The sequence below is a fragment of the Oryzias melastigma genome, linkage group LG16, assembly GCF_002922805.2.
Source record: "Oryzias melastigma strain HK-1 linkage group LG16, ASM292280v2, whole genome shotgun sequence".
Classification (NCBI taxonomy): domain Eukaryota; kingdom Metazoa; phylum Chordata; class Actinopteri; order Beloniformes; family Adrianichthyidae; genus Oryzias; species Oryzias melastigma.
In genome coordinates this window covers 1,717,711-1,744,941 of record NC_050527.1, presented here as the reverse complement: position 1 = coordinate 1,744,941, position 27,231 = coordinate 1,717,711, and the positions used below count along the sequence as shown (strand labels likewise).

The 27,231-nt window shown below is 38.8% G+C and overlaps 2 protein-coding genes across 5 annotated transcripts in view; both read left to right on the top strand.

The window, feature by feature from the left end:
* The first annotated feature begins 635 nt into the window (after window positions 1-635).
* Window positions 636-24,442, top strand: ago1 (argonaute RISC component 1). Its single transcript, XM_024266935.1, has 19 exons — window positions 636-1,109; window positions 4,920-5,106; window positions 10,655-10,775; window positions 11,893-12,074; window positions 12,858-12,994; window positions 13,140-13,274; window positions 13,368-13,455; window positions 14,650-14,797; window positions 14,881-15,000; window positions 15,092-15,214; window positions 15,409-15,542; window positions 17,083-17,267; window positions 17,415-17,574; window positions 17,966-18,056; window positions 19,764-19,958; window positions 20,060-20,194; window positions 20,277-20,378; window positions 20,452-20,651; window positions 21,807-24,442. The coding sequence occupies exons 1-19, from the start codon at window positions 1,085-1,087 to the stop codon at window positions 21,913-21,915; spliced, it is 2,577 nt and encodes an 858-aa protein (XP_024122703.1). The 5' UTR covers window positions 636-1,084; the 3' UTR covers window positions 21,916-24,442.
* Window positions 24,443-24,637: 195 nt separating this feature from the next.
* The window catches only part of LOC112143164 (protein argonaute-3), a 28,636-nt gene continuing 26,042 nt past the window's right edge, over window positions 24,638-27,231 (top strand). For 2 of the 4 annotated variants that reach the window (XM_024266934.2, XM_024266933.2), the window contains exon 1: window positions 24,641-25,374. In XM_024266934.2, the coding sequence (XP_024122702.1) occupies window positions 25,356-25,374 (19 nt within the window). In that variant the 5' untranslated portion in view covers window positions 24,641-25,355. Of the gene's footprint in view, window positions 25,375-27,231 lie in introns of all 4 variants that reach the window. The other 2 variants (XM_036216109.1, XM_036216110.1) reach the window with 2 other exon arrangements.

Sequence of the window (27,231 nt, the reverse complement as noted above, 5' to 3'; positions counted from 1 at the left end):
TCTTCAACACATTTATTCTACTCTTCAACTTCATCGACACCTTTGTGACATAAATAAGCTTCTATTCTATTCTATTCTATTCTATTCTATTCTATTCTATTCTATTCTATTCTATTCTACAATACATAGCATAAAACATCTCTGATTTCAGACCCCCGCAAAATCAAGCCTCTCTTACATATTGCTCACTCACAATCTTTGATACTTTTGAAATGTTTGCCAGGGCTTTTGCACAGTATCACTAAAAATATATATATTTTTTACAGTTATGGCACTTGTTGCCATTCACACACAAAAAAACAAACAAAAAAAGTTTATTTCTTTTTTTGATTGATGTTGGAATATGTCAGAAAGTCACTCACGGAGTCATTATTTCCATTCTTTTCAGACCTAAAAAAACAACTATTCTTTTTATTGTTTTAACCATCACATTAAGTTACTTATTAACAACAAATATACTTAAATATTTAAAAAATGTTTTCATTTATTACATTCATAAATATTTCTTAAAAGTACTTAAATTATATCTTTATCTGTGAATCCTTTGTTTTGCCACTTTTAAATATTTGATGCAGTTCCGCTTTTCACCACTAGAGGTTGACATTAAGTTTGTCAACAGTTTGTTTGGACTTTTTTTGGTGACAAAGAAGAAGTTTAAGATTTTTGGGGGGGTTGAGGGACTGGCCCTTTTTGTTCCGCTGGAGAATCCTGCTTGAACATTGAGCAGGAGAACACACTAAGCAAGAAATCCCAGCTGCGTGGACCATCGGTTAAATCCACCGTCCACGGCGGAGTCACGCCGGAGCATTAGCGGTCAGAACCGAGACGCTCCAGCGCTGCCATTAGCAGATTCAGGGTCAACGGGCAAAGCAGCGACTGCCAGCTACTGCCGTTAGCCTCAACCCCTCTGCGGGTCTGGGGGGTTTGGTTGGGGTAGGGGGCGGGGGTACACCGAGAAGGGGGACGACTCAACACCGACAGGAGGGGGCTGGAAGTCTGAAACACTTCCAGCCTGAAGGGGCCGGCGGTTTGCCCACAGCACCCAGGACCAGCTAGCTTGCACCGTCGCGGCTAAGTGAATGGGATGGAGCCGGGACCGTCTGGCGCTGGTAAGTCTATTTTTATGACTGTGGTATTTTTATTGCTATCAGTCCAAATATTTAAGTCATGACTGCAGATAGCATTTGGGAAAGTGAGGCATCCCAGCGTTAGGAGGAAGTCAAGCCTCTGCATCGCTACGTTTATGCAAGGATGAGTCTCCATCATGTACCACAACCCCAATAGTTATTACCAAAAATAAATCTCCGGGTGCTGACAATGTCGTCTTCCATGTGCGGGGGCAGAGAGGTCGTGGGAATCTCTGAGAGGACGTGGATCTGTGGGTGAATCCCGCCTTAAGCAGCAGCCGCAGCAGCAGCAGCAGCAGCAGCTGGCTGAGCCCCGCAGGTCCCACGCAGCTCAGCATCCTCATTTTCCTATTTCCTTCCATGTAATCTCAAATACAACTTCAGCACCATCTGTACAGATTGATCAATTATTTACATGACACCAAAAATAAACCATAATTATATTATGTGTTGACAGGAGCTGGGTTTGTTGTGATGCACTTGGAAAACACAAGTATAAACAGTAAAGTGGATGTCATTGAGTTTATTTATTGTTTTCTTTTTTTACATTCATTTGTTTTCTAAGTGAACACTGACATATAAGCACAAAATAATATAAAAACTTTGTTTTTTAGTAGTGAAAAGTATCGAATGCTTTACTTGTTTTCACTTTTATAAAACTTTTTTGTTACTTTTATTATCATGGAGTAACTCTCGTTTTCTTCATTCAAGATGAATCTAAAATCACATTATCCAGTTCGTCCAAATCTTGAATGGAATAGACTTGTTTTTATTTTTTGTGATAGGGGGGAAGGGCCCCTGGGGGCCCTTTTATTTCAAAGTCTGCTTTGTGTTTTGAAGTGTGACAGTTGTGTGGCGTTTTCCTGAAACTGATTAGACATGTTTACCACACGGTTAATTGCCAAATCAGATCTTTTGAACAAAGCTGTTGATGGGTAAACGGGTCTTAGTCTCCTTTTTTAGGTCTTTTAATTATAAAGTTTAAAAGTAGAATTTATACATATATAATGATTTAATTTAATCAGGAGTTGATGGATACATTGATAATATCCAATTTTCCTATATGTTTTCTGCTAAATAAATTCAAAGTATTTAAAACATTCACACTCCATTTAAATGTAGAAGTGATTTCTGTATGTCCGGGTCTTTTTGTGTGCTATAGGTGTTTTTTAAAGCAGCAGGCAGTGTCTTTATATTGTAATATTTAAGTTGCACTGCCCTGTGAGAGACTGCTATTGTGCTTGTGATATGTGAAAGGCCTGGCTCTACTCTTCGCCATCTGCCTTCACTGGCACAAGGGGGAAGTGTGCGTCATTGTGTGTGTGCGACAGTCTCGGCGCGCGCACATGCTTTCTTGCACCTAGAGGAGTAAGCATGGTCACCACATGTCCGGTGTCTGTGTTTACTGTTTTTTTTTGTCAGTTGTGTGAGTCCACACATCCACTTTTTTCCAGAGGAGAGCAGCTTTTTGTGTTCTGCAAAAGTTTTCTTAAGGAAAAACTTCCCATCAACAAATGGATTAGATTATTCAGAACTCAGCTGCTCCAGTTCGGGATGCTTTGGCGCCTCTGGCTGATGTGGGAACGTGATGCGTTGGAGCAAAGAGGCCAAGGTCTTCAGCATGACCGCGGCGGCACCCCTGCCTCCTCCCATCTCCTCCTACAGTTCTACTCATGCAGACACACACAAGTCCCCTGATATCCATGACAATTCTGTGTTGCCGTGGAGTCTCCATGGTGAGGCTGGGAATGTGGAGGGGGGCCCCCGTGTTTGTGTGTACGGGTGTGTTCATCGTAGCAGGGGCGCTCCCTCCGCCATACACCCGTGTATTTCTGTGTGTAAGATGGAGGAGCAGGGCAGCTGGGGTCTTTGTTGTGATGGTGGACGGCTGCTCTCTGGGGACCCAGAGGTTACGGCAGTGGGGCCCTCTTAGGCAGGAGTCACTACTAGCACCCATTTAAGCACCCCCTCAAACGCTGACGATAGAAGACCTTCCAAACTTATACGATTTTATGAAAAAATAAAATGAATTCCATTTAGACTGATTAGATTGTGTGAAAGGATATCGTGTATCAAGGATAAGTTGACAAACAAATACGTGGTGGATCCAGAAATTACATTTTTCTGAAGGGACAAACTTACACGTCCACTAGAATACACTCACAATAACTTTTGTTAAACCAGCATCCTTAAGTGGTTTGTTTTTCTATTTTTCTGGAAGACTTGTAGATTTTGCATCAAACATTTTCAGTTTCTTCCTTTTACCTGACTTGATTTACAGGGAATTCCTTTTTTAATATAATTTGTAAATATTTTGTTTGCTTTTTTTTAGCTACTTCTCTCTTAAGCTTGAATAAATAAACCCTAACAAAATGGATAAACTGCTTATCCGTTGGCAAATATGAGAGCTAAAACTTGATTTGAAATACTTAAAAAATGACTGGGGTTATGGATTAATTGGAACGCAAGTTTAAAGCCCAATATCATGTTTTTTTTTAAGTCTTTCAGAGTAAACTATCTATCTATCTATATATATATATATATATATATATATATATATATATATATATATATATATATATGACGTATTACCTTTGGGACACTTTTTTATAAAATAGGAGTTAGTTTCGCAAGCTCTTGTCTTACCTGGAAGTAGGACACCTTGATCTCTGAGGCTCCGCCCATTTCATCATGTCAGCCTAGAGTCGGCCTCTGCATTATCTTCGTTTCACTAACGAAAACAACTTCTAAACTTTTGCAAATATGGATTTGCACATTGTTCATATAAAATGAAAGTGTTTTGCTGATTACTGCATATCTGTAGAAAAAGCGTGTGTGTTAGTCTGGAGGCGGAGCTGGCAGTCCAGACTCTACCTGGAAGGGGCTGTTCCCCACTTTCATACACTTGAATGTGAGGACCTGCTTGTTTTTGGGGGTTGGAAGGGACTGGCTGGTGTGAATTCTTCAAAATACCTGTTTGGGGTCGTTTTTTGCAGGAACTGACCCGGACAACTCCATAGACAGTGCATGTAACATGTAAATGTTCCTTTAATGAAGTCCTTCACCAAAACCTGAAGAATTAAAAAAAAAAAAACTTGCAAAGTCTTTTTTTTTAGAATAGACTTAACTAGACATTTGCACAGTTCTATGACGGAGCACCAAAATAACTTTGAAAAGTAGAATCAAATGTATACATTAAAATCTAAAATAGTTTGAATGAATTCACAATCTTAAAAATTACTACATTCAAATGCTGGTGTTAAAATCTATGATAAAAAAGGAAATGTTCTGCTTTTTCACAACTCATTACTTCATATTAGCACCTCAAGTGGTTTTGACAAGAAGCATATTAAAACTTGATAATTAAATGTGGCTTTTTTATCTTTTACTAATTAATTCTTCTTTTTTGTCTTTCCCATTCTTATATCTCTATTTGATTCCCCTTTATTTCTAACTTGGTATTTTTTTCCTGTTTTTAACCATCACATCCTTTTATTCCTTTTATATATCTCTGTTTTTTAACCTCAAATATACATATTTTCTTTTCTTTATCACTCTTGTCCTCTTTCATGCTGCTAATCTCATGTGTTTCTCTTTATTTTTTCTTCGTCTTTGCTTCCTTCCTGTCACAACACCCACATCTGTGGCCTTTTTTCTGTTGCTTTAATGGGATTCTACTCTCGTGTTCCTACTTTCATTCGATTTGTTCTTCTCATTCTGAATTTCCTCACTTCCACCTTTAATTTCTCCACAATCCCTCTGTCAATATGTACCTCAAACCTGTTGGTCCAGTGCCCTTGGGGGTCTTCCCCCCTCCCCTCCAGCAGGTGTTTCATGCCCCCCGCCGGCCAGGTATGGGCACCGTGGGCAAGCCCATCAAGCTGCTTGCCAACTACTTTGAAGTGGAGATCCCAAAGATGGACGTCTATCACTACGAGGTGGACATTAAGCCTGACAAGTGCCCACGGCGAGTCAACAGGTAATGGAGAACATGACACACACACATGTTGGGTTCTCTCTTTTTTATTTTAATCTCTTCCAGTCATTTAAGAGATCAGCCCACGATCGTTTCTCTTGTGCAATTTGTGGCATCGGTTTGTGAATTGAGAAAGTCAACATGCAGCTAAAACACAACCAGTAATGAGCACGTTTTCAGTCTGTCAGGAGCCATCGAGGGCGGACACTTTGATCATGAAACATTTCCTTCTTTGTTCTAACTCTTTGTGCATATTTACAGTGTGATGACCTCCATGCACGACCACCGTTCACATTCGAGGCAAAGCTTTTCAGTGCCTCGAGTAGACTTTTCATGTGTTTTCATGAAGGAAAAGATACAAAAACAACTTATAACATATCACATTTTGAGTTTTTCTTGCATAAGGTTTTTGGAGGTATCCAGCACTCATCGCTTCACTTCAAAATAGTTTCACTCTGTGCCTTGGCAGTAGATTGTTTGGTTTCTGATGTGTTTGAGCAATAAAACATGATGAAAAGACAAACTCCTTCTGTGCAGATCAGTTTGATCTGAAGTGTATTTTGTCTGTTCGTTATCTGTGCTAGTGAGTGGACTTGCTGGGTCCAGACTGCTTTTTTCAGTGCATGTTGTGGAGGGAACATGGAACCTAACCCTGAATTTAGCCAGAAAACTCAGCTTTTAATCACTTGTGAATACAGTTTATATCAACAAGTATTAATTGTACTAATAACGAGTATTTGTTTTATTTGAATATAGACTGAGAATAGACCCAAAAGCAAAGTCTTTTAGAGTTCTGCACATGGATTTAGTCATGTGACATCAGAGGTTAAATTCAGATTATTTTTCCTTGTGCTCGTCTACAGTATATTAGATGTAAAATAGTCTTGAATAGGTGAGGTGTGGGTTAAATAGGGTGAGTTTTATGTAAATCTGCTCTCAAGCCCACTGCGCTGCTGTCATCCCACCTAAAGTAAGCAAGCAAACCTCTAAACGCTCACCGCTGTAATTTGATTACTCTGGAGTGGGAGTTTGAAGAAAACATTAGCTACCTACTTTCATGTAAAAAGCTCAGTGTTTTTGAGCCCTGATGGTACAGAAACAGCAAAAACAAATTAACCAGGAGAACGTCTCCACATCCTGTGCTCATGTCAGACGTGGTCATCGGCAGGAATTCTTCAGTGAATAAGTGTTGAGTACATGTAACTGAGTGATTGGACAATGAGAAAAGATGAGAAAACTCTAGATACCTGCATCATAGTTTTTGCCAAAAATTCTAAGACCTTTACCTTCTCAAAATAAAATAATAGCTTGGGTCTTTTAGTGTTTGCATAACTGTGTGAAGTCTGTGGAGGAGAGTTCCTTTGGATCTGCTTTTGTCTGTTTGAGGCGGCAGCAGTAGAGCCAGTCATGTCCAGAAACTGAGAGATGATTAAGAATGTGCTGGGAAAGGCTCTGACATCCCTGCACTCACCAAAAAAGAACAGCAACTCTGCACACTTTCTTCACAATACACTTAAATCCCCCAAAATCATTCCCAGAGGACCTTTCTGACTAAAAAAGACAATTCACTCTCTTGTATTGCTGCTTGGAATGAGATACAAGGACAACTTTCCTTCTGAGATCAATAAATCATTTTTTAAGTTGATGTTTGAAGTCACCGGAACATGGATGTAATAGGTTTTGAGTTATTTTTAGGATTTCATATGGAAAGTGTTCCTTGTTAAGAGGCTTTTAAGGCAGTTCCAGCAATATTACATGGTTATAAATAGGTCTGAAAATAACCTAAGTTGACCTCATAAATGCATCTGAGTAGCTTAGCTTAATGTGTGAGGGGGAAAAAAGTGTGACTCAGACATGTCCTTAGTGTTCCCGAGAGAAATGGTTTGATCCATGTAGAAAAGTAAAGTCCATCCATTCATTTTCAGAACCCGCTGTATCTTTTTCAAGGTCACGTGGTTCTGCTGGAGTCAACCCAGCTACTGTTGGGTGAAGTATACCCTGAGCAGCTCGCCAGCCTATTGCAGGGCCACACACTCGCACATTTACACCTAGGGGCAATTTAGAGATACTAATTAATCTGTTAAACTTGTTTTTGGACTGTGGGAGGAAGCCAGAGTGCCCAGAGAAAACCCACGCACGCACAGGGAGAACATGCAAACTCCACATAGAAAAGTCCCGGCCAGGATTGGAGCCAGGGCCTTCTCGCTGTGAGGCGCTATTCACCGTGCAACCTGTAAAGTATTAAACTAAATTAAAACTAAGTATATTTTAAATTTTTGTAATAAAAATGATGAGATTATTGCAATTGTTACCGAAACAGACATTTACGTTTGGTGTTTTCAATAATTAAGGTGTATTTCTGCTCAATAAATCAAAGCATAATTAATTTTTGGTCAGTTACTATGATTACTCTGAAAGCGACAATAACAATCTACCAATCCCCCAATGTGATAGTCAACAAATTATCTTGTATATAAAACTCTAAATGTGGTCCAACAGCCTTTAAACCGTTTTACAATATAAATTGCTAAAGTTTCATAGTGTCTGATGTCAATTTTTCATGTCTGTTTAACAAGAAATGTTTAATTAAAAACATCTAAATATGCAGAATGAAAATGTGTTTTCCGTCTGTCACATGTTTTTCTCTCAAGGCTCCCAGGAGACTTAGCAAAGTTTCTTTTTTTCCTTTGAGCTTAATTGGGAGCTGGCAGACACTTCTCATGTTTTCTTATGGGATGCAGGAAGAAGTTACTTCATGCTAGTTTGTGTGCAGTTTTCCTTCTTAAATGCGCCATACCATGATTTTCTTAAGCCTTTCAGAGTAAACTTTATCCATATGATCATATATTACCTTCAGAACACTAAAAAACAGATAATTTATGAAATATGAGTCATTTTTGTGGCCGTTTTAATGCCCGGAAGTAAAACGACTCGATCTCTGAGGCTCCGCCTTTCACTCCTTGTCGATCCCGCCCATTTCACAACGTCACCATTAAGCCCGTCAATGCGCCTCCCTGAGCCTCCTCGTCGTTTTCTCTGCAGATTACACACAAGATGAGCCACTTCTTCTCAGATTACAACACTTTGCTGATGATCACAGTTTGCTCCGCGGAGAAAGTGGGTGTGTTTTCGTTGTAGTCAGGGGGTGGAGCTTGCAGCACAGACTCTTCCTGGAGGGGGTGGTTCACGTCATTCTGACGTCAGCACGATAGGACCCGCTCATTTTGGTGGAAATGGGAGGGGCAGCTGCAGAGAGCGCAGGTTTTTAGAGGAAAACCTGAAATAGTTGAATTTTCGGCTTTTCAGCTTCATTCTTATTACTGTAATGAAATGTCGTCATGATTTTTATTAGGGATGCAACGGTTCATTTTCCGTATGATTCGGTTTTAAACCAAGAATGATTGCATCTCTAATCGTACAGTAGGGTCTTAGTGAGATGCAGTCATCTGTTATCCATCTTAAACCCTGAATAAAACAGAGTTTTGTGAAATGACGTTTTTATTGTGATGTAGGGAAGTTGGGATGCCCCAATTCTTGATTTGAACCTGAACCAGTGTGTTAACACCATTTGGGGTGTCACCAAATAATTATAACAATGATTCCATTCATATCATAATTTGTGTTTGCTGATCTGATTCATAGTCGATATTGGTTCATCTTGAAAAATCTGATTCACTGACCTAAAATCAATCCAGGATGTCTAAAACCCAAAATTCAACCAGTGTGACTGAGGGATAAATGCCCGGTACTGAACAGTGCAGGTGAAGTTTTTCAGATTCTTTGTATTTCTTACAAGACAGTCATATCTAAGTTAAATAAATATATGTGCAAATAAACAAGTAAACAGTAATTATTGACAAATCCATTCATATTTTTGTTTTACAAAGTTCAGCCCTGTTGTTTCCACATCAAAATAATACAACATTTTTATTCCTGATTCTTATTCCTAGGAATCGACCTGAAGATCATTTCAAATTGAGATCAATCTAAAATCGATCCTGGAAAATACAATTTAAAATCTTAATTGACGTACAGTAGGTTTATTTTACTATAATGTAAAGATGACCGTGCCATTTGAGCGGACAACAAACATGTAATGGCAGAAAAAATGATCAAGCCATCATTACGGCTCAATGTGTGGAAAAACGTTGAATTTTACAAAGACATGAGCATACAGCGTGGTAGAACATTCAAAATATTTTCCATTTGTATTATTTTGATGTGCAAAAACATCATCATTTTATGAAACTAAAATGTGAATGGATTTGTCATTCATTCTTGTTTACTTGTTTGTACACATTTAATTTACACTTGATTATCTTGCAAGAAATACAAGGAGTTTGGAAAACTTCACCTGAACTGTTCAGTTCCGGGTATTTATCTCTTGCGTCACACTGGTTGAGTTTTGAATAAAGATGTCCTGGATCAATTTTTAGGTCAGTGAATCAGATCAAATTGGATCGTTCAAAATGAACCAATATCGACTATGAAGCGTTTTTACAACCACAAATTATGATATGCATTGAATCGGTGTTAAAATGAATCATTACACTCCCTATCGATCAAGTCGATTAATAATTACTCCCCTATATACCGTAGAATCGAATTGTGAGGAAAGTGAATCGTTGCATCCCTACTTCACTCCAATACGTTTACGTTGTAAGTGTCAAACAATTGAGCAAGGTTTTAGAAGGATTTAGTATTTATTGTTTTATTATACTACACCAGGCATATATGAGACAACTGTTTCCTAGTGTTACTTGCTTTTTCTTGTTGCTTTGTTATAAACACATTGCATATTGAACTGAAACAAAACTGTGACCCAAAAATTGAAGTTTGAACCAAATTGTGGCAAAATTGAATCATTGCATCCCTAGTTGCTGTTAGTAATAAATGTGACCTAAAAACAATAAAGGATCATTTTAGACAGGAAACTTCTGACTAATTTAAACCAAATCTTTTTAAAAAAAGACACATCTATAATCTAAATCTTTAACAGATTTTAATCCATGTATGTTTGTATGCTCTCTTAAAAAATATCTATAAATAGAATGGACATTGAATTTATCCAGCTATTAAAGACCTGATACCTAAGAGTTCTCGCTTCAGTCTTTTTCTGTTTTTATTTGGGATTTTCACAAATCCTAAATAAAAATCTCTTGAAACAGAATTTTTTCTAGATTTTCATATGAAGTGTTTTCTCCATGACAGTTTCTGACGTTCAGGAGAGCTTCTTCTTCAGTCCCTGCTGGATTTGAGACACAAAGAGTTCAATAAGGCGTGCAAAGGTTGAGCCCTTTGACCTTTCCCTTTTCTTCCAGCGCGACCTCATCCCCCTCACTTAAATGATCGCCAACACGTTGAACATTGATTTCCGCCGCCTGCACCCCCGGCTCTTTTTTTGTCTTTCAGCCCCCGTATGATAGCGATACGCTGCACCCTCCAGCTGCATCCTGTTGGATCAATACTCATCTGATCATGACAGACCATCCCAATATGACTTTCTATTTGCTTTACATCTATTCATTTCATGTTGTGATTCTCTCTGCAGAGAGGTGGTGGAGTACATGGTGCAACACTTTAAGCCCCAGCTGTTCGGGGACAGAAAACCAGTCTATGATGGCAAGAAGAACATCTACACGGTGCTAGCGCTTCCTATTGGGAGTGAGAAGGTAAGCCTTTGTAATGTTGAGTGACATAAGCTCATCAGAAATGTAGTTTTTCCACAGGGAGCAATTAAGACTGTCTTAAGCTGGTTTGGTTGAGATTGACTGAATTTCTCTTGGGTGGTAAGATTATTTTTTGCTCTGAGATGTGGGTGAATATTTTGTTTCCGTCTTAAAAATGTCGACAATCATCTATAACCACAAGTTTTGTGGGAATATTAGAAACTTTTTGGGTATTATCAATACCAGTTTATTTTGGAAAATGTTTATTTGCCTTCTTGAAGTGAGTTTGATGCCTTTCTTATCAGCTTTCAAAGCTGTCAGCAGCTCAATACTGTGATTTCACTTGGCTGTGTACACGGAAGTCTGCTGGTTTTCAGGGTGACGACGAGAACAGAAATGATCCTTCTTGGCCGAGAAATAGTCCAGCTCATAATCTGCCTGCAGATTTCATCTTTCTGCTTTTTTTTCACACCAAAAGAAAAAAATATTCCTTTTTACTCTTTAAAATTGAATAAATTTATAAAAACGTCTTCCTGAAAGTGCTTTATTTTGTCATCCATTATTCCTGGAAATGAAATAAACACATTTTGTTTTCATCTGGGATTCAAGCTCACTATAGGAGATGTTATTTATTAGCTCTGACATATAGTAGATGCTACACAGCTCCATAAAATGTGGGCTTGTAATATTCTGGTGAGCTCTTTTCCTCTTTTAAATGTGACTTATTTATGAAGTTATCTATTATGAAGTTGTAACTGGATAGTTACATAATGTATTCCGTCTTTGGATTAAAAACCCTTGTGGACTAAGACAGATCCTTCTGTAGTGGGTGGCTCTTTCATAACTGAGCCAACAATAAAATAATATAAGATTTTTTTATTTTTATTTGCCTCTAGTTTAAACAGACTTTCCCTTTTTGGCTTTTAAGCTTGTTTTGAATTTAAATTGCTCAGACTTGACTTATTATTTTAAATTTGGCAAAACAAACTTATCCAAACACAGAAAGAAAAATATTTTATGAACTTTAACTAAAAAAAAGCAGTTTACTACATATTTGATATCTTTAAAAAAAAAAGGTCAATGAATCCTATTTACAGCTGTTTTAAAATATAATTTCTAGGTGGATTTTGAAGTAACCATTCCCGGTGAGGGCAAAGATCGAATCTTTAAGGTGTCCATCCGTTGGCTGGCCAAGGTGTCATGGCGCCTGCTGCAGGAAACTCTCGTCAGCGGGCGGCTGCAGGTTCCCCTCGACTCGGTTCAAGCCTTGGATGTGGCCATGCGTCACTTAGCCTCTATGAGGTAAGCTAAACGCTGACTCAAACGTGCATCATCCGATTCTAATTTCATTACTCCAATCAAGTGACCCAATGTGCTGGATCATGAGCCATTTAAAGACCCACACTGATCATCTTTTGAGCCATTCTAAAGGCATTCCCTGTGGTCTTAATTGTGATTATGTCCTTTTTAGTATTGGTTCATTAGAAATTTGCTTCAGAGTTGTGGGTAGGATGCAGAACAATCATTCCCAACCTATCATTAATGATGCAAATAAAATGGCAGGAAATACGTCACAAATTTGCTCTTTTTCAAACCATAACATTTTTAATCTGCTTATGATTCATAACAATTTAAATAAAGAAATACTCAGAAATTTAATTTTAAGCTTTATTTTCTTTATTTATGTCCTCCATCTTCAGATAAATGTTTAAAACATATGTTAAAAACACAATTTTCATCAGGGTAGGTCTTTCGTTTTTGTACATTTTTTAGCCGGTTATGTTCACTGAGTTCCTCACTTCACTCAAATCTCATCATCATCCTTAAAGGTTCAGATTTTCGTCAATGAATAAAGAAGTGAAAGTCATTTTGAACAATGCTGATATAGAATAATCAAAGTTCTAAACAGTAATCGATCTGGAGATTAAAGGGAACAGGTTTATGTTTTGTAATGATCCATCACAGTTCCCATAGATTAAAAAAATGTTTTTTGACTCATACTGAGATGAATTTTCCTGGACATGAACTCACGCTGAGATCATCCGATAATTCATTGTAGTCACCTCTCCACCCCCCTCCAATTAGGTACACCCCAGTGGGCCGTTCATTCTTCTCCCCACCTGAAGGATACTACCACCCACTCGGCGGGGGAAGGGAAGTCTGGTTTGGCTTCCACCAGTCGGTGCGTCCTGCCATGTGGAAGATGATGCTGAACATTGATGGTGAGTTGCTTGAGGGCGACATTCACTCAAGTTATTGTTGGAGCAAACTGCCCTTACCAAAGCAGGGGTTTTAAGTTCCAAAAAGTTGATGGGCATTCTCTGCTTGAATCTCTGAGTCCTCTTGTTGCTCTGTGCCTCCCTCTAGTGTCCGCCACGGCCTTCTACAAAGCCCAGCCTGTAATTGAGTTCATGTGTGAGGTTTTGGACATACGCAACATTGACGAGCAGCCCAAAACGCTCACAGACTCACAGAGGGTTCGCTTCACAAAGGAAATAAAAGGTAGAAAAAGGACAATTCCCTGTCATTTGTTTGAGTGTTTTTTGAATGTTCATCTGCAGAATGTCTCCTAACTTCAGTTTTACTTGTTCTCAGGTTTAAAGGTTGAGGTGACACACTGTGGACAAATGAAAAGAAAGTATCGTGTATGCAATGTCACAAGGCGTCCTGCCAGCCATCAAACGTAAGTCTAAAGCACATGCACAAACTTGTGTCCTTCTGCGCACATTTAGGGCAAATTCGAATTGCTTCCCTAACCCTACAGCTTCTCCCTATCCCTACATTTATCCCTCCATTGGAGAGATATGGAACAGTAGAATCTTCATATTGGGACGTTACTACCACATGATGACGTCATCAATAGCCGACGATCATCTACGTTAGCGCATAGCTGCTAGCGCTCAGAAATACATAACTAGGGCTGCCACGATTTGTCAACTAATCAACGACTAATTGACTATTATAATAGTCGACAACTAATTTAATAGTCGATTAGTTGTTACTTTATATTATATGGATTCGGAGTGTAGTAAAGTTGAAAGTTATAATGGCATTATGCTAGACTATTTTGGCATTTATTAAGGTTTTTTAGGCTATTTTGGAGTTTAGCTAATATTTCAGCCCCATGCTAGCTATTTTGGCTAATTTAGTATTTTTTCAGTTTTTTAGGCTAATTTGGGGTTGATCTAATATTTCTGCTGCATGCTAGCTGTTTTGACTAACTTAGGCTTTCTTCAGTTTTTAAGGCTAATTTGGCTTTTAACTAATATTTTAGCTGGCTATCAGCTTCAATGTCTTTAGCTACCAACTTCAGTGTCTTTAGCTTTCAATTTCAGCATCTTCAGATATCAGCACTTCTATCTTCAGTGGTCAAATTCAGCTTACAGCATTCACACTAGCATTTTTGCAGGTAATGTTATATAGTTTTTAGTTATATAGTTTTTAGTTAGTTTAAAGCTAATGATGGTTAAGATGTGTGCTTTACATCCAGTTTCCGATTAGTCAACTAATCGGAAAAAATAATCAGTGATTAGTCAACTATTAAAATATTCGTTTATGGCAGCACTATACTTAAAAGCATTGGTTTTATAACTTTAAAAACAAAAACTTGATGCTTCAGAGCAAACTAGTGTGAGGAAATGTTTTAAGAAAATCTTTGAATATCACTACAGCTTCAAATGTCCCTACAATTAGAGCAATAGGGAGGAGCTAGAAAGGTAGGGAAGCAATTCTGATCTCACACTAAAATAAGTGAACAACTTATATATTTTTATTAGAAAATTTTATGAACTGGAGCAAAAAACATGTTTTATTATTTTTTATTTCTTTTTTTTTTCACTTATTTCACCCTGATACCCTTCTTCTCCTTTACATACAGGTTTCCTCTCCAGCTTGAAAGTGGGCAGACAGTAGAATGTACAGTGGCCCAGTACTTCAAGCAAAAGTACAACTTGCAGCTTAAATACCCCCACCTGCCCTGTTTACAGGTTGGCCAGGAGCAAAAGCACACCTACTTGCCACTGGAGGTAAGGCGGTGGCTAACTGGCTTCACTGTGAATATTGATAAAACACACTTGATTACACCATAGCAACACGTGTACAATTGCAGGTGTGCAACATTGTAGCTGGTCAGCGGTGCATCAAGAAACTGACAGATAATCAGACCTCCACGATGATTAAAGCCACGGCTCGCTCTGCACCAGACCGGCAGGAGGAGATCAGCCGGCTGGTGAGTTGTTAGAAATAACAACCTCACTGCTCAGCGCTATAAGATCGGCGTAAGATAGTGAGACATTGCTCATGTCTTTCATTCTCCACAGATGAAGAATGCAAACTTCAACCTGGACCCGTACATCCAGGAGTTTGGGATCAAGGTGAAGGATGACATGGCTGAGGTGACGGGGAGAGTGCTGCCAGCACCAATTCTGCAGTATGGAGGACGGGTAAAAAAATATATATATTTTTATGCCGAAAATCCAGTGTATCCATCAAAGCATGTATTCCACAGACTGTCTTAGACTGATGTTTGGCTCCATTGATTTTATTTATGCAAGTTTTGTTGCACTTTTTTAAAAAAAAATTTGCCACTAAAATAAAATTGAGTTGACCTGGTCTGCTGTGGTCTTGTCTCCTGTAGAACCGTGCCATAGCGACTCCCAACCAGGGAGTTTGGGACATGAGGGGGAAACAGTTCTATAACGGCATAGAGATCAAAGTCTGGGCAATTGCCTGCTTTGCCCCCCAGAAACAGTGCAGGGAAGAAGTGCTAAAGTAAGTATGAATTAAAAAAAAAAGATTTGTAATCGTTTCTTTTATTTTGGTGTTGAGTATGCATCAAGAATGGCAATAACAGATTAAAAGTAGAGGTGAAAAAACGAGGTATTTCAACCAAAGCTTCTTGGTTCTGTGAATTTATGTTTTAAGAAGTTTTGTCTTCATCAGTTGTCATTTTTATTCTACGTTCACACTGGCCTCTGCAGCACACGCTCAAGTGACCACTTCCAATGAACAGTCTACATAAACATGCGTGTTTCAGGCTTCCACGTTTAAAACTCTCACATTCACACGTCACAATGCAAGTTTCTACAACTGTCTTTAGGCTCTATGAACAAAACGTGTGGCCATTAAAGTTAAACTAGTCCAGTCAGGGACTTATGACGCATGGATAATTCCCAGAAGTGCCATTGATCATGAAGGGAAAAGTAATAATTGCGGTTATTTCCCAACCAAAATAGAAATATAAATATAGAAATAGAGCTGTGAAAAGAAAAAGCTTGAAGGAAGATTTGATCCACTTTGACATTTCGCACCAAACCTCTTCCAATTGTAGGTACATGCTCTGTTTTCCGGTAGTTACAATTAGGAGTGTTCTGATCTGATACAGAGTAATACGATTTTCAGTATCTTCCGATACAGAGTCCTGATCCGATACTTTTGTAACACATTTTTAAAAAGTTTTTTTCTTATTTTTTTATTTACTTAACATTATTTTTAAACAGAGAACGTCTGTGAAGTAGCTTAAACAAACAAGTAAAAATAGTGTAAGTATTACCTAAAAAAATAAAGAACTATTAAGTAAATGTAGGTGATAATTACTCATATGAGAAAATTTACTGACTTTAGCTGTAATATCTTTAGAACTATTGAACATTTTTAACCAAACATGATTTATATCTTCATTTAATTCTTAAAAAATAATGATGACTTTGTTTAGCAATAATATGATGATGAGTATTCATGATTGATATCATTAGAACAATTGAACTGCTGTTTAGCCGTCTGTCTGTTGGCAGCACAAAGAGAGCTTTACATTAAAAAAAGTGTAAAATATATTTTTAGGTTGTTGTTTGTGTTAAGACAAACTAATAGAGACACTTGCTGTCAGTTAAAAATGATTTAATAAGAGTTACTGAATGTCTCGCTATCTTGACTGAACTGTTTTTGTTAGCCTCCTTGTTGAACTTTTGCTGAATTCTGCTGCATTTTCTGTCAGTAACATGTCATGATCCGTTCATGACATGCAGACTTCTAGTGGAGTATTTATCCTGAATGATAGGTTTGAACTATAAAGCGCTATTCATAAGAATAAATTAAATATTCTATACCGATCAAGTCACCAACCATGTGATCGGGCCCGATTTTTCAATCATTGCCGTTGTGAACGTAGCATCAGTGCAAAGCTATCCTCTGTAGTTTATCAAGACTGTTAGGGTGAAGGCAACAAAGAAAGGTGACAAAATATGAAAACAATTCTGAATTCTTGTTTTATCTGCATTTTTTTCCCTGCTAACTCTGCTGTGTTTGATTTTAGGAACTTCACAGACCAGCTGCGTAAAATCTCCAAGGATGCTGGAATGCCAATTCAGGGCCAACCTTGCTTCTGTAAATACGCCCAGGGTGCAGACAGCGTGGAACCAATGTTTAGGCACCTGAAGAACACATACTCTGGACTTCAGCTCATCATCGTCATTCTGCCAGGAAAAACTCCCGTCTACGGTATTTGTCTGCCTTGCTTTTTGCTTTATTTTTAATCACAGCGATCAGGCGTTTACCAGGCAATCATAGTTACTGAGGAGTTTGAGTTGTAGCAATCAACTCTTGTAATGTTTTCCATATTTTATCTCATTTTTTTTTTTTTAATAGCTGAAGTAAAGCGTGTGGGAGACACTCTTCTTGGCATGGCCACACAGTGCGTTCAGGTGAAGAACGTGGTGAAGACGTCACCTCAGACCCTCTCCAACCTCTGCCTCAAGATCAACGTGAAGCTGGGAGGCATAAACAACATTCTGGTACCTCATCAACGGTGAGTTTTAGCTAGATAGAGCCACTCTGAAATGTGTTTCTGTCTTCTCTAAATTAACTGCGAGACAACCATTACAGACGGTCTTCCTTGTAACATTCTGATGCTATTAATTTCATTTTTATGACCCATTTTTGCCCTTTTGCAGCCATACGTGGGTGGAAAAGGTCTCAAAACTTTTTTGTCAAAATCATTTGTAAACATTTGATGTATGAGCAGATAGTTTTATAATGCTGCTTTGATGTTTAGCTTTTCTTTACAAAGCCTCATTAAAGGTTTTTTTTTTGTTAAAAACATTTGATATAATTTTTGTATTGTCATAATATTACTCATTGAAAGCCTGTACTACTTGAGGAAGTATAAATTCCCTGCTCTCTTCCATCTGCCCCCTCAGTTCAGCAGTGTTTCAGCAGCCTGTTATCTTCCTGGGAGCAGATGTCACTCACCCCCCAGCTGGAGATGGCAAGAAGCCCTCAATTACTGCTGTAAGTCTATGAAATCGTGCATTTTATTAAGTTATGGGACTAAATCTCAGGAAAATGAAAGTTAAAAACAAGACACTTGTCCAATCTCAACATCTGGGTTAAACCTGTGTTTGCAGAAGTACTTATGAACTCGGCACTGAATTATTGTTCACTTATTAGAAGGAAGAAGTTCCTCCCCAATTCTTCTATATAGGATATAAATTCTATATATATATTTTATATATTCTATAGGCTGCAGCTTGAATATCTAACATTTGGTTTTCAGTTGCACTTTAAAAGACAAGTTAAATCCTGTCTCAACCATTAAAGCATCTCTCCTAGAAAGTGAAGTTTATAAAATGTATAATCTTTAAAGACTCAGTCCATTGAAAATTGTATTTTTAAATTAAATTAATTAAATAAAAAATATTATTTTCTCGTAATAGAGGACATGTATAAAACAATTCCGGATTAAAATTACATTTCTGAGTATTTCTTTATTCAAATCGTGATGCATGAAAACCGGCGGTTTGAAAAAGCTAAAGTTTTTGATGAAGCACGCCCATGGGCGAGCCAAAGCCCCCCTGTTCCACTCTAATTCTCAATCCTCCAATTACAGACAAAAAGATCAATTAACGGAAAAAGTTTTCATTTTCCTCATCTGAGCTGTCGTCTCGCTTAAAATTCTACATTTTGATAGTTCCAGTATTGCTTCCTTTTTTGTTTCTTTGGCTATGCTAATGTAAGCTTGGGCTTGTGAGGTTCTATAAGCTAGCAGGAGAAAGTGTAAACAAAGGGATGATGGGATATCAGCGGAGGCTTACTTCCATGCTAAAAGTTCTGCCCACAAGTGAGAGGGGAACTCCTGATTAACTCTTTCTGCTCTGCAGAAACTACATGAAACACGTTTTTTTTATTTGAGCTAAAAACTGCATAATCATAGAAAAATATTCAGTAGAAAAAAAATAGTTGGAGTGGGACTAATTTTGTCATTTTTAAAGACATACTTTATGAGTTTAGCCGTAATATTTTCTGTTTTACAACAAGAAGCATCACAAGGACATGTAGTATTTTCCAGCTTAACAAAAAAATATTTAAGCCATTAAACACAATATCTTCTTATTTTGTGCTCCTAAATACACAGTTCACTCCACCATCCCCTTTAAGCTTAATAAGCACATCGGACTTTTAGTTTAGCCTCGTCACACCACACTTGAGCCCCAACAAAGGGAAAAAAAGGTAAAAAAAAGGAGGAGCTTTTTAAGAGACGTGAATGCCTCATCACTGACTGTTTAGACAGGAAATGACGTCAGCTGCTGTTCTCCCTTTGCCTCAGCTCAGCTGTGGTTGGCTGTGTGGTTGCCTAGCGATTATGTCGAATGATTGAGTCACACAGAGAGGATGGGAGGAGAATAGGTAAGCCAGAAGCATCCTTACAGAGGAGAAAATAGGTGATAAATGAAAAAGAAAAATGTCATGCCTACGCATTTCTCCAGTTGCAGCACTTAAGGGATTTTCACAAGCTCATAAAAGGACTAAAAGCACAATGATGCTATTAAAGGAGGGATTTTGTATAGGAAAAATAATCCATTTTCAGTGTTACGTTTCATACTTATGTAGTTTCAGAACAAAAGCTTTTATGTACATTAACAGCTATTGCATTATCTATTAGTGTCTTTAAATACACATTTTTTTTTCTCCATATCTCTCCTGCTTCCCCTCTTTCAGGTGGTAGGCAGTATGGATGCCCACCCCAGCAGGTACTGTGCCACAGTGCGCGTCCAGAGACCCAGGCAAGAAATCATCGAAGATTTATCCTACATGGTGCGCGAACTGTTGATTCAGTTCTACAAGTCGACCCGATTCAAGCCCACCAGGATCATTTTCTACAGGGACGGTGTTCCTGAGGGTCAACTGCCACAAGTAAGTGACTCCAAGAAACCCAGTGGAGTTAGTAAAATGTTACTCGTCTTTTTTCTGATTTTGATTGTGTTTAAGAAATAAACACTTTTATTTGTTTGTAGATTCTCCACTATGAGCTTCTGGCCATCAGAGATGCATGCATAAAGCTGGAGAAAGACTACCAGCCTGGTATCACGTACATCGTGGTACAAAAACGCCACCACACACGCCTCTTCTGTGCCGACAAATCAGAGAGGGTGAGTGCTCCACTGTTGTTTCAATCCCTCCTGAATGTCTTGTTTACATATTTGTGTTCTTCTTTTCTGTGTCATTTTTCAGATTGGTAAGAGTGGCAATATTCCTGCAGGGACTACAGTGGACACCAGCATCACTCACCCCTTTGAGTTTGACTTCTATCTGTGTAGCCATGCAGGCATCCAGGTAAATAACTCATTAACGGGTTAATCTTTTACCTCAACCCCTTCCTCTTAATACAAACCGTTTTCTTCGCCAGGGCACCAGCCGGCCGTCTCATTATTATGTCTTGTGGGACGACAATCGTTTCACCGCTGATGAGCTGCAGATTCTAACCTACCAGTTGTGCCACACCTATGTGCGCTGTACTCGCTCGGTCTCCATCCCGGCACCAGCCTACTATGCTCGACTTGTGGCCTTCCGTGCCCGCTACCACCTGGTAGACAAAGAACATGACAGGTTAGTGGGTTTCTGTCCCCAATCGTTTTTGTCATTTTAACAGCCACTCTGATCAGCTTTTGAGCTATTTTCAAAGTGTTTCTTGTGGTCCTTTAAGTATGTTTGTGCCATTTTTAGCCAAAATGTGAAAACAAGTTATTTTCTCAGACATATTTTCTGCAGAGCGACAGTACAGTGTTCCCTCGCTTATTTGCGTTTCACTATTCGGGGTTTCACATATTCTCTGATTTTTTTTTTTTTTAGTCTCGTGACCCTTCTAGTTCATCAAACGACTCAAGACACTTGAATGAAACTTTTGCGTCAATAGGACTGAGGTGTATCTAAGAGCACGCTGGCCTGTCGGCCACCCCCCGTCCTCTTCCCATGCCCCTGCATGGAGAAATGGCATCAGGTGACTCAAAAGTGGACAAAAAAAATCTAAACATGCTGAAGAAGTTATTTGCATGGGGATAACTATCACTTGGAGCAGGTGTTTAATATCAATGAAACCGGCCTTTTCTGGAAGAAGATGCCCTCTCACACTTATTTGATGAAGGAGGAAGCACACGCTCCTGGTTTTAAGGCATAGAGAGACAGACCGACACTTCTCATCTGTGTCATAAAGTACGCTGCTAATCTGAATCCAAAGAAAACTCTTTATGTTGAGCAATGAGTATGGATCGTAATGGACATTCTTCTGCCGTGGGGACTTGGGGTGGGGGTGTCACCATATTCGAGGGTTTCGGTATATCTGCCAACCCTCACGAACGAGGGGTGGGATACTGTAGTCCATTAGAAATTCACTTCTGAGTAGTGGATGGGACTATTTGGGTGGAGCAACTCCGCTCCCTTTACCCCTTCCTGTTGCTGAGAGCTCAGCGCAGGGAAATTGAGGTCCACCCAGCGTACATTCTACATCACAAATATGCTCTTTTTCAAACTGCATTTTTTCGTTTGCTCCTAATTCACAGTAATTTGATTAAAGAAATACTCAGAAATGCAATTTTGAGCTTAATTTTCTTTATACATATCCTCGGAAAAATGCCACAAGAACATGTTAAAAACATAATTTTTTATCAAAGTGAGCCTTTAAATTGATGTGCTATTAATTTCATTTTTTAGTCTGCCTTTTATTTTTCAGAAATGGACTAATGCTATTATTTTGTTAAATTGCAGCGGGGAGGGCAGCCACGTGTCTGGTCAGAGTAACGGCCGGGACCCCCAGGCACTGGCTAAAGCTGTTCAAATTCACCACGACACTCTGAGGACCATGTACTTCGCCTGACCTCTACCAGCCATTGATCTCTCCCACCTCATTTCTACCTGAGTAGGCCGACAGCCCACTCTCACCTCATCCCCATCCCTTACTCCCAACAACTTCCCACTACACACACTCCACAGACCTGTCAACCAGTCGTTCATTTCAAGAAGTTCTTTTCTGTGAACAGAAGCAGACTCTGAAGCCTCATGCACTCAACCATGTTGAATTTTTTTAAGTTTTGTTTTTTTTTACTTTACCAGCACAATTGGTCTTTTTTTATGTTGAATTTTTTTTTAAACCGTTGGGTATTGTTATGTAATTGTACAGTATGCTACCTTCACTCTCCGATGTATGTGAGTATGCAATACAAATGGGAGGAAACAGAAAGGAGAAAAGTCCAAAAACATTTTAACTGCCACCACTATGCTGCCTCTTTACCCATCCAGAAGCCGGATGCCAGTGTTCTAGATCCTTTGGTATGGGGATCTTCAAGAGGGATGCTAATGGGCACGCACACTTACATGTATCATTTTAGCATCTTCATGAACTACATTCTTGTTTTATTCTTTTTTTTTTATAATGTTTTGTTTTTTAAAACAGCCTTGATGCGTTGAGGTACATTAGCACTTAGTGTTAGCATGTAGGTGCCAGGAGTCCTGCATATAACGATTTTGTTAGTACATGTGAGGCTAGCCCTCTAGTCTTTATTTTAGAAAGGCGGGTGTAGCAAATCGTAGTTAAAAGGAGACGGTGCTTTTGCACTCTCTGTCCTGATTGGCCAGTCAGTCCCTAGAGATTTTGCTTATAGAGGCAACCTTAGCGTAACAGTAGAGAGGGACCATTTGCATAGAGTGTATCAAATATACTTGCACCCCATGCACCTAAACCAGCATTTTTAACCAGCCAAAAGTGATGCCAACCAATGGAAAAAAGGGGCACTTAAACAGGAAGATAATCTTACTTCTGTAGACATTGCTCTTTTTAAAAATTTATGAGGCACTTTTATTTTAAATTTACTTTTATGGGTTTATTTTACTTTGAAATAATGAACCTCTTCCACAAGACTTTACTGCTTTGTAGTTTAGATTTTCATTGCTTTCAGAACAAAGGTAATAAGCGAGGTTTTACTTTTTAATTTAAAAACAAGGGGAGAAATGGTTATTCAGTGTTGAAAAGTTTAACTTTGATTCAGACACTGACCTTGCTCAAGTCATTCTGCACTTTTTCCTCAGTGAAGATGACGTCAGGGCATAGTTTCTTCACAAAAGTCTTTGTGTATCTACACACCAATCTTCCACCTGCTCTGTTTCTACACAACGCTCTGTCCTCTGCAGGCTTTTACAATTTAGCCTGAACAAAAACAAGCACACACTCAAAAATCCCATATTTAAAGACCCATGTGGTCAAACGCACTTCCTGTTTGTTGTTTTATTTTTCTCCATCCAAGACAAAATATTGTTCATCAGCCTTTATATCATCAATATATGTAGCCTTGCTGACAGTTTTCACTTTTGGCACTTCACACCTGCAGCATCCCCCTGTCCCAATCCCCTCGCCTGTTGGCCAATCCCTATTGGTGCTCTGTGTGCATGGGCTGTACAGACGGGGGATTGTTATGATGGACAGAGTGGGCCTTCATTTACAGCTACTTAATATACTCTGCCTTTACACCACATCACTCTCTGGATTTATGACTTTAAAAAAATGCATGGAATTATTGTTTTTTATTTTTATTTTTGATGACTGAATATTCTGAGCCACCTTATTTTGGTTTTCTTAGAGGTAGTTTTGTGCTCAATTGTTTTTTTTGCCTCGGTTGTTTTTGCCTCAACTGTGTAATGGTTATAAAGACTGCTATTTCTTTTGTCATGATTATGAATATTGTAACTATTGTCGGAGTGTATCCTTAGGGGGGCGCTGTTGAGACTGTCTCAAAATTCCACCTCAGTTGCCCTTTAAACGCCTCAAATCTTGTCTGATCTGAGCCCTTAAATAAGATGAGATATCAGAGGAGTTTGATTTTTAAATCATGTTTATGAACTTGCATAATCAGAATGCCTTTGTACACGGTTTTACTGATCCTTCATTGTGTCCAAGGTGATTTGTATATATAAATATATGATATTTACCTGTTATGTATTTTGGCCCAACAAATGCTGGGCCTTTCACAGCTGGGGCCAGTGTTTTACTTCTGTGCTAAACAAACAAACAAAAAAAAAATAACGTCTGGGAGGGCAATTTCCCGGCACCATGGAAACCAGATGCAGTTCTTCACTCACTGAAGCCACAAAAGCACCTTGCAAAGGGGGACACAAAATGGTGGTCACCCTGGAAATGTATTGTGGACACAGAGAGCCCGCTCTTCTCCACGCAGCCTCACGGTCTGACAAAGCAATATTTAAACCACTGACCAAGAACAGTCCTTGTCATAGCACTTCCCAATAGATTTGAATGAAATGGAAACGTTTTATTTTGGCTCTGTGTGTGATGGTATGAGAACTGTTGGGTAGGGTTATTTTTTAAGAAAATAAAATTGTTTTTTTAAATACTGTTTTCTGTTTCTTCTTACTTTTTCATGCTTTATTTATACTGAAAGTTGTGAAATGTAAAAATAATTTTTCATTACTTTTAGCTTCATACTCCTCTAATTAATTTATTTTATTCCGGTTCCGTTTTATTAGTGTAAAAAATGTATTCAGAAACGTGGGCTTACCTCTGGCTGTGGGCGGGGCTTCGTCCTCTGACGTACGGTGACACAGAGCCCACCTCTTCCTGTCGGTGTCAGTAAAGCAACTTCACCATATTTAGCTGGCTTGACGAAGCCTTGTAGTTAATCTGACAACCAACCTGGAAACCTTGACACTTCACAGCGGATACGGCGTCGTGTGGACAGCTCGGTGTTGGTACCAGGACACAAAAAAACCCAAGACGACGGTGTTGGAATACCGAGCTTTCGAAGCGGAGACCGAGCTAACAGCTGCTTTTATTCCCCATAAAAGTCGCCGTCGTCTGTCAAATATCAGCAGAGCTAGCCAGTTAGCCGAGTACTTGGTGTCCTGACGCTTGTTGTTCTGTAAATTCGAATTTATGTCATGTCTTTTAGGGTTTAGATATATTTAGAGACTCGTTTGAACTCGATAACCCCGCTGTGATGATATCCTGACAGCTCCTCTCGGCTGTTCCAACCCCTTTTTCTACTCCTCGCTAGCTAGCTAACTCTGCTAACTAGCAGCTTTTCCATGTCAGCGTCGCGTCGAGCAGGCAAGTGAATTCCGATTTCATACATTGCCCGTGTGCAAACGGGGGCCTTGCAGGGGCTCTTAGGACCCTCGGTTCGTACTGTCAATAAGGACAGGCGCCTTAGTGCTGCAGAGGCGCTGTTGTCGCGAAGGAGGCACCGGAGTTAACGGAGGACTTCTTTGACATCTGTGATCCGGGAAGTGAACCGGGCAGGGACCCCATGAATGGAAATCGGAACTTCAGGTACGGCATCCTTTTTTTTTTTTTATTTTTACTCGTCTTACTATGCATTTATCAGTAAAACGTGATGTATTAATCATGCAATCTCAGTACAGGTATTTATATATATATAAAAAAAATCACAAATCATTAAGATTAAATATTTTTCTATGTATGCTAATGGTTGTCTTACAAACAGTCCACCTGAGTGAATTTTATCTGTAGATTGTGAGGTAATTTAAGGTTGTTGCCGTTTGCATTGTCAGATTCTTTAGGGACCCTTCGGTAGATCTGTTTGTTGTGACATTCAGCAGCCACGTGTGTGCAATTTCTAACACCTGAGAGGAAAAAGCCTGTTTATCTTCATTGCTGAAGGTAGTCTGTAGCATGTCAAGTGAAAGCCATAAGAAGAGGGTGAACTTTATCCTTTTTGTGGTTCTTGGTTGAAGACCTCATTCTGCTTAGCAATAATCATCTGACTTGGTTTCTTTTTATAAGTGTTTTTATTTGGTGTTTAAAGGGATTATTAATGATAAACAACTTTTTATTTAGTCTGAATCAAGAAACACATTATTTCTAGCATCTACATCGTATATTTTTTTAGTTCTTCCTTCCTCTTTCTTGATCATAGTGGCCGTTAATAATATGAGCCACCTGGCTTGTCTTCATTCCAACGGAAGTTTTCCACTTATGTGACCATAAACTGAATGCTAGGTACTCTTTATTAGCCGGTGATAAACGATACTCCACTTGGTTCTTTGCCCACTCTTCTCTCTGTGAGAATGGATCTCCCCCTCAGCTGCCTTTTCTCTTATTAGCATATCAGATCTTCTCAGGTGGGACACTTCCCAGCATTAGTAGCATAAGGGACCATGAGGTGTTTTCCCAGCACCAACACACTTAGACTGATGCTAAAATTCAGGCAATGTAATTGAGAATCGGGTTGATGCAGGAAAAAATACATTTTTTCTAAATTGAAATAACTGTTCCACACTTTAATTTTTTTGTTCGCAATTATTATTTTTTTTTTAAGTTTCGTTTTTTTCACTGTCGTAGGAAACTGCGTCATCCAGCTCAGCTCTGACTAATGGGAATGTTTTCATTTTTGGAGAAAAATGTTGATTCATAGTAAGAGTTTCTGCAAAAATGAAAATTTTATCTCTTTTTTTATCACTGGAAAAAACGCTCAACAATATTCCACTGGTTGATCTGCTATGGATGCATTCCAATACAAACAGTGAAGAGTATGCAGTTCTGCTGGGAAAAAAAATACAATAAAGTCAACACTTTCAAAAATATGTTTGTTAATTTAACAGTTTGAAAAAAAAATGCTACTTTTATTTTTTAATTTGTACACCGTTTCTACTGTCATTTCTATGCTCCATGTACCTTTCACCTGTATAAACATTGAAAATTCTCTTGGGTCACACATTTGGGGGCCCGGGGGCAAACTCTTCATCTGGCAAAATAGGTGAGATTTTTGTTCAGTTGGAGAGCTCGGTGTAGTGCTTTCATGAAAGTAGTTTTATTTATAATTTGTTTTTTATGTGTTCAGGGAAAACGCATGCAGTGAGATTACTTTTTATCATTTTTTTTTCACTTTCATCTTGTTTTGTTGCCAGTCTCCCTCCTGTTTGCTCCCCCCTCCAACACTCCCATGATTCCCGCTCTTTTTTTTTTCTCCCTTTTTTGCCCCCCATTCATAGTCTGTTAATCCTCCAAACCCCCCCTAACAGCTTCTGCTTCTCCCTCCAAGTCCCAGTGGGAAACTGTGCCTTCCCTGTCACTCTCCTTGTACTTCAATTTTGTCTGGATTTTGTATGGACAGTAAGAGCAGCTTTGAGGGAGGGCTTAAGACTTGATTTGCAGGCTCTACTTATA